The sequence below is a fragment of the Vidua macroura genome, chromosome 6 (genome assembly GCF_024509145.1).
Source record: "Vidua macroura isolate BioBank_ID:100142 chromosome 6, ASM2450914v1, whole genome shotgun sequence".
Taxonomy (NCBI): domain Eukaryota; kingdom Metazoa; phylum Chordata; class Aves; order Passeriformes; family Viduidae; genus Vidua; species Vidua macroura.
Genome location: NC_071576.1, coordinates 12,481,951 through 12,494,653, shown reverse-complemented (window position 1 = coordinate 12,494,653; position 12,703 = coordinate 12,481,951). Strand labels below are relative to the sequence as shown.

The window sequence follows — 12,703 nt, the reverse complement described above, 5'->3', positions numbered from 1 at the left end:
AATGTTACTCATCAGTTTATTTAAAAAGAATGTATTTTATTTTATTCAGCTAGAAGTATACACTATCACAATCAATCTCTTACTTCATTTTTACTAAAATATTTCAAAAGAATGTTTTACACACATTATCAAAAAAAACTGTACTATTACTTTCCTTCCCCAAAAAAGTCAGAGTGGTTCAATAATAGGTAAAAACGCGTGCTAAGGTCTAAAGAATTTTGCTATGTACACAACAGCAGGTGCTAACTTTTCCAGTTCTTTGTAAATCATATACAGAAAATATAGCAGGGCTGTAAGATCACAGGTTTAACAGAAATCAAACTTTAAACTGATTTCTAAAGCAGCACAAATAGACTTTCCCCACATTATGAAAAATATACAATTTTATCACTTTACAGTCATGCACTTTGAAAAAGATCAGTAGTACTCTTCCCCCCCAGTTTCTAGAAAGATAAAAGGTCACTTTAACACTGATTTCATTTAATATCTAATATTTGGATAAAAATGTGCCATTCTCAAACAAGGTTGTGCTCAGCAGTCTTATCAAGGTGCGAAGAGCCAACTGAAGCTGGTTACACTGCAGCATTTCAGGAACTGTTAGGGAAACGCTGCTTGCTCCAGTCACTCCAACAAAAGTCAAGGATGTGATTTTACTTTTCTTAAGCAAGCAAAGTCCATTTGTAAACAGTGGATGCTTTCTTTGCCAGAGGATTGCAGAACCCAGGGCTTCAATCTTGAGGAAATTATCTTGGGCTATTGCCCCAGATAGATGAATTTAATGGCCACTATTTCAAGGGATTCTCCCCTCCAACTTCCTGTACAAAACTCCTCAGGTAGTTTTCACTGAATACTGAGCGCATAGGTAAGTGAATTTAAATATGCATATAAAATATCTATTTAGATAGCTGAAAATTCAGCACCCAAGTCATCCTGTAAAGTCATTGAGCATCTTTTTACCTCAGGAAGACATTTTATAGCTCAAATTGAATAAGTATGAAGGTTGGCAAGCCTAAAAACCCCTAAACAGTAACACTGCAAGGTACAGCACTATCATCTTCTGCAAAATCAGTGATGTGCATCTTACATTGAAGATGATAAATAAAATCTTCAAAAGGGCAGTACCCTACAAGTATGAAGTTTGTTCAGCTGTGCTGGCTACCCTATAAAGTGGCTCTTCAGGATTTGTAGGGTTAATTGACCTCAAATGCAGCACTGTTTCCCTTGTAGGTGAGATCTGCAGGTGGAACAAAACAAGCTTTGCTTGAAGTCAATGAATAGATTTTGAGAGAGATTGGAGAGCAGGGAACGTTTGAGTGGGAATTACATAGTGGTGAGACAAGTAATCTGATGAGTATAGCTCTGGTCTTGTTGAGAGGACCTGCTAATAGCCTCATATACCCCTTAAATAGCAAGCGTGTCATGAACACAGTTAACTCTCTCCAAGTGCTGGCAACGTTTGTGTTGCTTTAGTTAAAATTCACTGACATAAATCAACCTTGTTCCAAATATACTTCAACTCTCTGCTTAATCCAGCAATCAGATGCCACCAATGTTAAAATGGGCTAAGCAGATAGATTAAAGTAACACTCAGTTTGACCTTAGATGTTAAGGAACAATGATGCTCAGCTTTACAACACCTTTTCTGTTACAGAAGTCTCAATGTATAAATTGTACAGGAGGAAGACAAGTAATCACCAGTAGTGACTAGAAACTGGAGGTCAAAATAAAAAGCAGAGAGGAGGAAATCCAGAATCCTCTAAAGATGCTTAAAGGAGACAGTCAGCTCCAGAATGGATTTTTCCAGGCTCCATGGGATATAAATACTATTAGACTGAGAGCTATCTAGCTCAGTGTTCACTGACTGAGCAGTAGTAGGACATAATCTACTGGTGGGTGTGTGAGTGAGAGTATGCATTTGTGTTTTGGGGGTGGTTCTCGGTTGGTTATTTTTAAATAACCTACTCAACTGTTATATTTCTATTTCTGCAATGAATAATGAAGTGGTGCTTACTCTTACTAGTAATTTTGTACTTTGGTTGTATTCCTTCTCTATTCTTTTACTGATTACAGGTTTTGGTTCTGACACTGCAAATTCTTCAGCCAGGCAGCTATAGTTTATTGTACACCACGGGACCAATTACCTTTCATAAGTTGCCACATGGGTTCCTTGGTATTGTATCAGTGTTCCATGTAATACAATACCACAAGTCAAGAACTCAACTGGTAGAACAAATTAATTTAGAGGAAGAACCTGTCCAGCTAATACAGCTGTCTGTAGCTGTGACCGATTCTTGTAGGGAACAAAAAGGAAGTAATGGTGTTTGAGGTCATTACATCCTACAACTAATCACTAAAATCAATGCACCTTTTGAAGAGGAGGCTTTGATCTTTTCACATGCCTGTCTTTAAAATTATTTTACACCAATGAGTTCTAATAACGAAGCCCCGCTTCCTTGGACTATTGGGAAAGAACATCTAATGAAATACAGGGACAGCTGCTGTGACAACTTGGAAAAGGAGGGAGTCAAATTCTTACAACTACACAGGCAGCTACTCCACAATAGCAAAATGTAAGTCCCATTATTTTATATACAACCATTTGAAGAAGCAAAAACCCACTTGTTTTGGTTCATTAACAAAAATAAAGCTTGAATGGCAGGAAGTAGTCTCACCTGACAGCCTGTGTTTATGGAGTTTTTATTCAGCTCTGCAAGGCTGTTGTTTGGTTACCTTACACAGGAACCTGTATAGGTGAGGGATCCAGAAAGAACATTAAAAAATCCCACCCAAATCTTCCTTTTGTGAAAGATGAGCTGCTTTTGAAGATCCTGTGTAAGCCATAAGCACTGTCAGGATAGCAGTTTCTGCTGAATTATTTCATAGTGAAAGCTTTTCAAGAAAAGTGTTGCCATTTTGTAGGGAATACTGTTGTGTGGCTAAGTGACTTCATTCACATTACGAATGCAGAAATCTTGTGTCATTTGATCATGAAAAATTGTTCATTAACACCTGATATGGAGACTTCAGCCTTTATGTACACTTGTGTGATAAGTACCACTGTACAATGGGCAGTACAAGTGTTTTTAGCTTGCCACTCAGTATTTTACAAAGAGCCTTGTGAAAACAGTTGCATGTCATTCTTCAAAATAAGGACCTCCAAAAAAAAGTGTTAGCAGCTCATTAACTTGGCAGGCAATAAGCCAATGAATTTGAATTGCATTTTCCTTGGCTACCTGGAGCCACTAACCTGGCTATGAATCACAGACAAGTGAGTGGACAGGAGCAATACAAATGGTGACGTCTCCGCAGGTTAAGGGTTCTTCTTGTTCCTCTTAGAAATTCTCTTGAGTTAGTTAATTCTACAAACAGACCATTACAACAAAGCAGGTTTGAACTACAATAAAAATGATGCAAGTCTGGCATTATTGGATGGTTACCCGGTGAACAGTAGCTCCAGAGCACCACAGCCTGGGAATCAGGCCTTTAGCTGCCATATTTACACTATTGTTACAAAAAAAAAAGCTGGGGGGAAAAAAAAAGGAAGAAAAAAGGAAACCCTGAAAACACTCAACCCCAACTCCCAAAGAACAGGCAGCCAGAAACACTGAGCTCTGCCTCTTTAGTCTTCACAGAATCCATCACTTCCAGTCTCCAGGATGGTGTTCCTACAAGGGACCCTTGAACTGGTTTCCTGACAGATGTTGCCTGATGGAGGGTTTGGAGCTTGCAGCATCACCCAGCTTTCGCCAGACAACCTGCAAGAAAAAATAAAGGGTTTGGGGAGAGAAAGACAGGAACTTAAAAAAAAAAAAAAAAAAAAAAAAAAAGACACTGAGGAATAGCAATATTTTTAAATTGCAGTCTGAAATCCAAAACCAGCCCTTTCTTAGAGCTGGGCTGCAGTTCTCAGCAGAGACACTGGATGGCATCTTTGCACCAGTTTCCAAGGGAAAAAAACTGATGCATTTTTCTAATTAGTCCCTCTTGAAATTAGAATCGTTTTTGCCTGGGGTAATAGTATAAAACAAATACACTAGATTCAGAACATAAGTTCAATGGTAGGTCAACCCTGCCATGCTTACAGAAAAGATGCTACCGTGAACAGAAAAGATAATGAAAAAGATAATGATTAAAATTATATATACATGACTTTCTAAAAACATACATTTTATCACTCTGGGGCCACTATTTAAATAAAAAATAAACTGCATAAAACTTTATAGCTGCCTTGAATCTACATGGAATGAATATTTAAAGAGAAAACAGCTGATGATAGACAAACAGAGATGAGTCAGTTTGGGAAGATGAAGTTACAGTATTTTACCTTTCCCCCAGCATAGCTACAAGGGACTGGGAAATTAAGCAGACAAAATATCTTAAAAAGCAGGCCTCAATTTACTCTGGTCTTTGCTTTGCTTATAGGAATCCAGCAACCAAACTGAAGTGCCTCAGCCCTTGCCAAGGATGCTCACAGTGTTTTAGCTCGGCAAGCTGCGCTTGTGTCCGCACCCTCTTTTTAGGGTTAAGGTGGGTTTCAGAATTTAAACAGAGCATTAGGCCCCTCTCAACTGCTGGAAGGCACTAAATGGTGCCACCTGGGCCCACCTCTTATGTGGACTTCAAAAAAAGAAGGCTCACAGGCATTCTCTTCCCTACTCTGGGCAATTGAACAGCACATCCCCAACTGCAGGTGACAGGCAGCTCAGGCAGTGTTCCAGCAGAAATCTCAAACTTTCTTTCTGTTCAAAGCCAGAGCATGGCCAAGGTGCTTTGGGGCTGGAGGCAATGCCATGACAGAAGACACTGCAGAGCAGAGGCTGGGTATGAGCACTCCCTACACAGGATGTGGCCAGCTCAGTTAACAGTGTGGTTGCCCAAAATACCAGCAGTGTTAATAGCACCCCACATATCATGATGCTGTTCAATGACTCCAGACAAGATTCTCCCTCTGACATTACCACATGGTTTAGGCTCAAACCTGTTCAAGCTGTACAGCTTTAAACATAGCATGCAATTGTGGCTTAACCCAAACCAAGTCCTTAAGGGCACAGGTGGAGACATTTGCTAACAGGACCCTTCTAGTCAGGGAGAGCCCCTTGGACATCTCTGGTCAGCTAGACTAGCTGCTCTACAGCCAGGAAGGCAGCAAAGTGGGAACTATCTACTGAGCAAAGGCTGCTCTGTGCAGTGAACAAAGCACTCAGATTATCCAAAACAGTGGTCAGCAGAGTCTCCACTCTTCCCTTGTGCCTATGGACTTCACAAGGATTACATGCAGCAGATCCCTGTTCCTCCATACTCGTAACAAAAGACCACAAAAGGAACACCAAGAGTTGCTGGAAGGAGTTCTTACATTGCACATTTCACGAACTATTGCCTTCTCCTTTTCACTTAGGTCTTCTTCATAGTTGTCTTGCATTTGCCTGTCCAAATTTTCATGGACCTCAAGGACCTACAAAAAAACAGTATTACAAAACCATTATGATCCTCAAATAATTATTTGCATCCCTAAGAACATCATTAACAAGTATTTAAATTGGCAGGATTCACAAAGCCTCAAGACAAGCAAAGACAAACATGACATCAAGCTGGGCACCTCCATCCTCCCTGTTCTCCCAGCCATGTCCTGCCTCTGTCCCACCACCTTCATGGTGTGGCTGCTGCCAGTCCTGGGGACCACTGGCAGCAGGTTGCTTGTGCCCACAAGTGCATCTCTTCCAGGAAGGCTGCTGGTAGTCCCACCTTCCAGGCAGCACCCCAACAAGCATGATGTTGTTCCTCACCATGTGCTGCCCACACCCCAAACCTCTGAGCAGCTCAAGTGGGAGCCAGTCCCAGCCTGCCACATCCCACTGTCCTGACAACCTCCACAGAGCTCCTTCAGGGAGAAAGTGCCCAGCTGTGGCCAGCTGGTCCCTTGATCACAAAAGGAGGCTGCCTGAGGCTAAAGGCAGCCTTCATTTCCAGTTAGTAACACTGACCCGAGGGATACCCCTCTGTCACACCCACATGCATTCCAACAGTTCCTCCAGACAGGCACATCCCACAAGGTGGGCATAGCACAGCACAGGAACCTCCAGGTTTTACTGTTGTCTCTGTGCTGATTTACACACCTCACCCAGGGCTTCACCACTGATGAGCCAGGTGGGCAGCTCAGTGTGCAGTGTCAGAAATCCTACAACCACCCAACATCATCAAACAGCACATGGTCTCATTCACCACAATGCATCCACACACACAGAGGAATGTGTACAACAGGTGTAGTTGTATGAATAAATATTCCTATACATATTCCTATACCCAGGGAGGTACAGAGCCAGGTGCTGTGCTAGGATGGGTTTCAGCCTTTGCTGAAGTATATACAGCACTGGCTGCTCCACGAAATGGGATACCAGGGAAGATTACCCCCAGGTCTGCTTCAGCACAGCAATCCTGCTGTACTCAAAATGAGTTACAAACAAAAATAGGTCATTCTTCTATGGCCTGTAGCCTACTGGGGACCAGTCTTTGCACAGACAGGAATTATCCACATCCATTCTAAGAAGGGAGGAAGGGCAAAAAGGATGCAAAAAGCATGTACATGCTGACAAAGAGAGCATCTAATTTCTGCTAAAGAGGAGGGAATTAATTATTGATCCAGCTGGACTCGCACATTGAACTTGCTTGTCTGGAGCCCGTGTGCTTCCGATGCTGGCTGCACAGCAGCAGCCTGCAGGATCACATCCTGGCATGGAGCACCACGGCTGGCAGCTAAACATCGGCTGTGTCCACAGGGCAAGTGTCAAGGAAACCATGGGGTAGATTAGTTAAAGATCACATCAGCCCCAGCCTCTGCTTTCAACAGCCATCCATCTTGCAGGCATGAGAGTCTCAGTGGACTAAAATAAACTGTTTTTCTACAATTTGTGCTTAAACTAAACCCACATTCCCTGGTCCAGGAGGTGTGAAAAGGTGGCACAACATATTATTTCTTTCAGTGGAAATGTCTTTTAATAGCGTTAACCAGGCAGAGCTGGAGCTGAAAGATGATCAGATGGAAGTTATGTTTGTATTTAATTTCTGAATCTCATTTACTCTGGAAATCATCCTGCTTCCCAGGCTCAACCCATGTCTGGCTAGGCACTTTGTAAAGATGTGTTAGCATCTTGGGTATGGGAAAATGGGATTCATAGTGATAAAATGCAACAGCCTATCCAGGAAAGGCATGTTGGAAGAAAATACACTCTGAATAGTGAAATAACCTCCTGAAGAAAGACAGGAAAGCTTTTTCTTAGTGCTGACCCAGCCCCAGCTATTCTCAGATCCTGCCAGATGCCTCCTCAGCTGTTTAGAAGGACCAGTTACACCACTGGGGAATACAAACATGCCTTCACATCAGCTATCTATGGATCAGCTAAAGTTCAAGGACTGTGCATTCAGTGTGGGTCTAAGAAACTGGGGTATGTCCTGTGATTTCTGCCACCTCTCAACCCAGGAGCCTAAAGGAAACAGGCAAATGTACCCCAGGCTCTAAGCGGCTCATCCCATCCCCTCCTTTTTGCTTTTCATCGAGCTGCACTGACAGCACTTGGTCCTCTGTTGACACAGCAGCCCTTTGTGATCTCCCTGGGTAAAATGCCAGCCAGTGAGCAGCCTGCTCCACTCTGGCATGGGGCTGGACTGGGAAATGCTGCTCTTCTGCACAGGGATGTTACTTCCCAAAAACAACTTTCACCTTGCTCTCAGTGGCCATGCCAGCTTGTCTGGCATTTTCCCTACTGATACATAAACTGAGGAACACCTCAAGTGCTCTTTGAGACTGCATTGATGTCTGTGAGCAAGACAATGTCACCTCAAAGTCACCTGATGACACATCCCTTCTGACTTGCTGTACTGATCCCATATGGCCAAATATATTTTAAAAACAAATATTCAATCAAAAAACACCACTAAAGAGTCTGAATGACAGTAGTAAAGCTTTGGAAGGGAAGCTGAAAGTTGAGATATTCATTTCTGCAACACAAAGCACACTAAGATTGAGGGATACTTTCCAAATTGTGCAAACCTCACTAATTTTGTTGCTTCATAAGTGAGCTGGACACAGCACTGGGAAACATCCTACTTCAGCAAGGGAACAGTCCATATGCCCTGCTAGGATTTTTCCCTAGTTTTGGAAGGCCAAATCCTGTCTTATCCACAATTAGTGGGAGTGATGATCACCTGCTTGATAGCTCTGTGTGCATGGAAGAGGTCCAGGCTGCTGCTGTGGGGGCAGCTGGGTTAAAGGCTAAATGTCATTCTTTTACATTTGTCTCCTCATCACCTCCCCACGTCTTTAGCAGGTTTGCTCAGTTCCTAAGAAAAGTGCTTTGATGTTCAGTGAGATATTGAGCTGTAGCATATGTACCTTTTATTCTTGTTAGCAAAAACAGCTGTTAGGAGTGCCAACCTGTCATCTTGCTCCTTATTTAGTAGGTGCAAACAAACAAAACTATTTCAGAAGGAAAAATAAAGAAAATCCTAAACATGCTCAAGGAAGAACCTGTGCTAAATTGCAGGCAGTACTTCAGCCACATAGATAGAATTTATCTGGCAGAAAATCCCAAGGAAAAAGCCTAGGGGATATTATGTATGTGGGTGCAGACAGAGGCAGTCCAGAAGGCCTGCAGATCCATGTGGAATGGACAGTCCCACAGTGACCTTTGCTTGGGCACAGAGCCACATCCTTGCAGCCTCATCACTTATGGATAGGCTTACATGCAAGTGTTCCACAAGACAAGTGGAGCCAACTGCACAGAATCGTGGAATAATAGAATGGTTTGGTATGGATGCCATTCATTAGAGCAGGTTGCTCAGAGCCCCATCCAGCCTGGCCTTGAAGGGATTTCCAGGGATGGAGCATCCACAGCTTCTCTGGGCAACCTGTTCCAGTGCCTCTCCACTCTCACAGTAAAGAATTCCTTCCCAACAACTAATCTAAACCTGCCTTCTTTCAGTTTAAAACCATTGCCTCTTGTCCGGTCACTATGTGACATAAAAGTCCCTCTCCCTCTTTTTTTTATGAGTTCCCTTTAGAGGACTGGAAGGTGCCATAGGGTCCCTCTGGAGCCTTGTCTTTCCAGGCTGAACAACCCCAGTACCCTCAGCCTTTCTTCATCGGATAGGTGCTCCATCCCCTTGATCATTTAAATGGCCTTTCCATCTCTCCTTGCCTTTTCCGACAGTAAGGAGCTGGCCTGCTTAGCCATAAGGACTTCTTTTCTCAACCAAGCAGTGCTTCTTCCAGCTGTGGTACAGCCAAAGCACAAAGTCTCATTTGTAAGCTGCTCTCTTCTCAAGAGACAGTCACGATCTGTATCACAGGAGGTGAGGGTCTAAGGCAGCAGCTGCATCCAGCCTCCCACATGCAGGGCCTGGCACTGGAAAAGCTACCCAGTTCTGCAGGGGCAAATAAGATCTACTTCATATGGTACAGCATGATGTGGCCAAAAAAAGGTCTGCAGCTGGAGACCAGCACCTACCAACTATTTCACTGTGCCACAAGGGAGGAGGAGAGATTGAGACCATGACCAGATTCCTCAGTCTTTCAATTTCCAGATGATCCTTGGAAATGGGCTACAGGATGGAAAAACAGACCCTCTCATCCCTCTGTGCCACACTGACCTACAGGAGAATTTCCTCCTCACTTCAAATGTGAGAACATTTTTAACCTCAAGTGAGTGAGCAGGACCCATCATGTGAGATCATTTATGCCCTGTGAGATGTGACTGCTATGTCACCTGCTTCCTGACTCAAGCCATGGCAGTTGCCAGGGTTCTGGAGACAGATAAATGCACCTCACCAGCCAAACTATGAAGTTGCAGAGGAGAATTTCTTCTGAATATCTTCTAGCCCTTCCTAGGAATCCACAAAGCTCTGAAGCAGAGAGATTACTAATATGTGCAAACAACAAGTCATCCAAGTTCCTTTCAATTCCTTTAAAGGAATCATTGCGCCAGACCTCCCAAACTTAATTTCCAGTTTCCACGAATCTTCCTCATTAATTTTCAATCCTTTTCATATGCTTATCAAATCACATCTTAAAACCATTTCTGTTTCTTGCCCTTAGTAAGAAATTCAGTCCTGCAATTCCTAAAGCAAATAGGAAACTAATTGCTCCCCAGAATATGATCATAATCAATTTATAAGTATTTGATCTTGTAATTTAAAAACACTACCAACTCTGCTTAATACTATCCCTCACCACCACCTTGCCAAATGCAATGAAGGGCAGGACCAGAAAGGTATGAACTCCACAGTTTGGAAAGAAAAAGCAAACAGCAATAGTCTGGACTGTATAGGGCTTGGATGATTAAATGCAATCAAAGACAAATCAATACAAAGTGACAGAAAAACAAAGGTTCACATGAGTTTGCAACATTCTGCAAGGCAACAATTTAGCAGATCCATCTGTATGTATATATATATATACATACACACACACACAGGAGAAATGTCACCCACAAGCACATTGCAGCATAGTACAGGATGGAGCTTTCTGATAGCACAGAGCCATTCACAATATGCAAAGAAGAAACTTGTTGGAAAACAGAGGACAAATATATGGCAGCAAGTGAACTGCCACTTGTGTAGTCAGCTCCTTTGGGAACAAGCAAAAACTGTATTAAAGGTATTTCCTAATCCTTGACCATGCTGGACATCCTCCTCTTAAGGAGTTATACAATCAATCAATAGTAGTTATACAATTTGGATGGATAAAGTCTCAAGAAAGCTGAAAAATCAAGACTTTCAATTTGAAGGATCATTTATAATTTAAATTCTAATTAGATCCAAATTAAATCAAACTAGTCTTGACTTTAATAACTACTTGAGAAATAGTGGCATTCAATATCCTCCTGGGATCTGGCGACTGCCCAGTGGAACCAATATCTTTGCCAGCCGCACTACTGCTTCTCCTGACATTTGTTGGTTTTACCACAACCACCACCACAACATCTGTCCTGGAGCCAAGAGACCCTGGACAGGCATAATATACTAAGATAGAAACACTAAAAATTAGAAAATTTAGGAAATTTGTGGATCATAACCATGAGCAACATCTGTGACATTTATTTATCTGTCAGAGGTGGAAAGGTACAAAGCAAAGAGCTGTTTAAGCATCTGTCTCCAGGTCTAATCATTCAAGCTAGTGATGCCACTGCTGGACCTTTTTTCCAGCTATGACCATATGGATCTGAGCTCCAGAGCAGCCATCCAGGAATCCTCCTCTGAGTTGAGATGTAATCTTTTTAACCCTGTATCAAATTCTTCAGCTCCAGCAAATCCAAATCTATAAATCACTACATTTCAACCAAAGACTAATTTAGTTGAGACTTTCCAGCCATCCCTATGGCACCTTGTAAAGGATTTGTGCTTCTGTGTCTCTTGGATACTCAGAAGTACCTTGCTTAACTAGTTAAACATGTAGCACTGGGGAATCACACTTTTTCTGCTAATGGATGGTCACTAGAATCTGAAAGCTGCTGTGAAATCACTGTGCAAGTTTTCTCCTTTAACTCATCTACCAGTCTCCCATGGTCCCATTGTCAATAGTCTTGACTTAATCACTACTGATGATGCACATCCTACACAGGTAGGATGCCACTGTTTGTTGTATATTTTCATAAAATAAAATCTTTCTCCTCTGAAGGCTGCTGCAGGATTTTCAATAACAAAATATAAGAGGAAATGCAGTTTTTGTGTTCCTTTTTGAAACAGCATTTTGGTCACCACTGTCACCCCAGCGATTCAGTTTACACAGGACTGATGAACACAAAGGGTAACCAACACCTTCAGCATCAGCAGCTTTTATTGGAGGTTTCCAACCCCCAAAAAATAGCTGTGCATAATCTTGCTTAGCTCTGCAACTATTTTAAGCAATGCTTATTCATCATGACACAGGTGCGGGTTACCAATATCCTGCCCGTGTATTAACTTTCTGTTCAGTCATTTCCACAAGAAACAACTGTGTTCAGTTGTTTCCACAAGAAGAGCCAATGCCCAGCTCTGTCACAAAGGTGCAACACAGGACACTTCAGTGCCCCACACAGCCTTACCTTCATTGCATGCACCACAGCCTCTGGCTTCTGACCCACAGGGACATACCCCACTGCAGGAGAAGATGCAAGATCAGATGTCATGCGAGCTGGTCCCTGTGGAAATCAGATAAGATATGTGTTCATTCCCCTTTGGGTGATTTAAGTAAGGATGAAGAAAGTATTCAGAAAATTTGACCACTAGCTTGTCTCAAATTCAATCCCCTTAGCCACCTTCAAAGACAAAAGACACCACTACGCCTTCCTCACAAGTCACTTGATTTGACACCATATTAAGTACCAGCACTCAGTCTAGATGTGTTCAGGCAGGAGATCACCCTGGTTTAAATCTAAATTGATTCAAGAAACACTTTTTGTTCATTTAGGTTAGCTTTCCACAAGGACAAGATCAAACAGTACTCATCCTTCTAGACACAGGAGCAATGCAAACAAGATGATTTTCCAGCATAAAACAGTAATTTCTAGGAAGCTGTGTTCATGAAAGAAACAGTTGGCATAACTTCATTGCTTCTCTGGCAGCATTTTCACATAGACATCAAGTACCGATCTTCAGCTACAGAGAAAATTGTGAAAGCAACCTTAAAACAAGCAGATGTCCAAACCTAATGTTGGCTGGGTTTGTTTCCAAA

General features: G+C 42.3%; 1 protein-coding gene across 2 annotated transcripts in view; it reads right to left on the bottom strand.

The window, feature by feature from the left end:
* Positions 1–15: 15 nt before the first annotated feature.
* CCDC85C (coiled-coil domain containing 85C) overlaps positions 16–12,703 on the bottom strand; it is a 110,789-nt gene continuing 98,101 nt past the window's right edge. Inside the window, exons 4-6 of one of the 2 annotated variants that reach the window (XM_053979592.1) lie at positions 12,075–12,170; positions 5,354–5,452; positions 16–3,755 (exon numbers count right to left, since the gene is read on the bottom strand). In XM_053979592.1, the coding sequence (XP_053835567.1) occupies positions 3,666–3,755; positions 5,354–5,452; positions 12,075–12,170 (285 nt within the window). In that variant the 3' untranslated portion in view covers positions 16–3,665. The remainder of the gene's footprint in view (positions 3,756–5,353; positions 5,453–12,074; positions 12,171–12,703) is intronic. The other variant, XM_053979593.1, reaches the window with a different exon arrangement.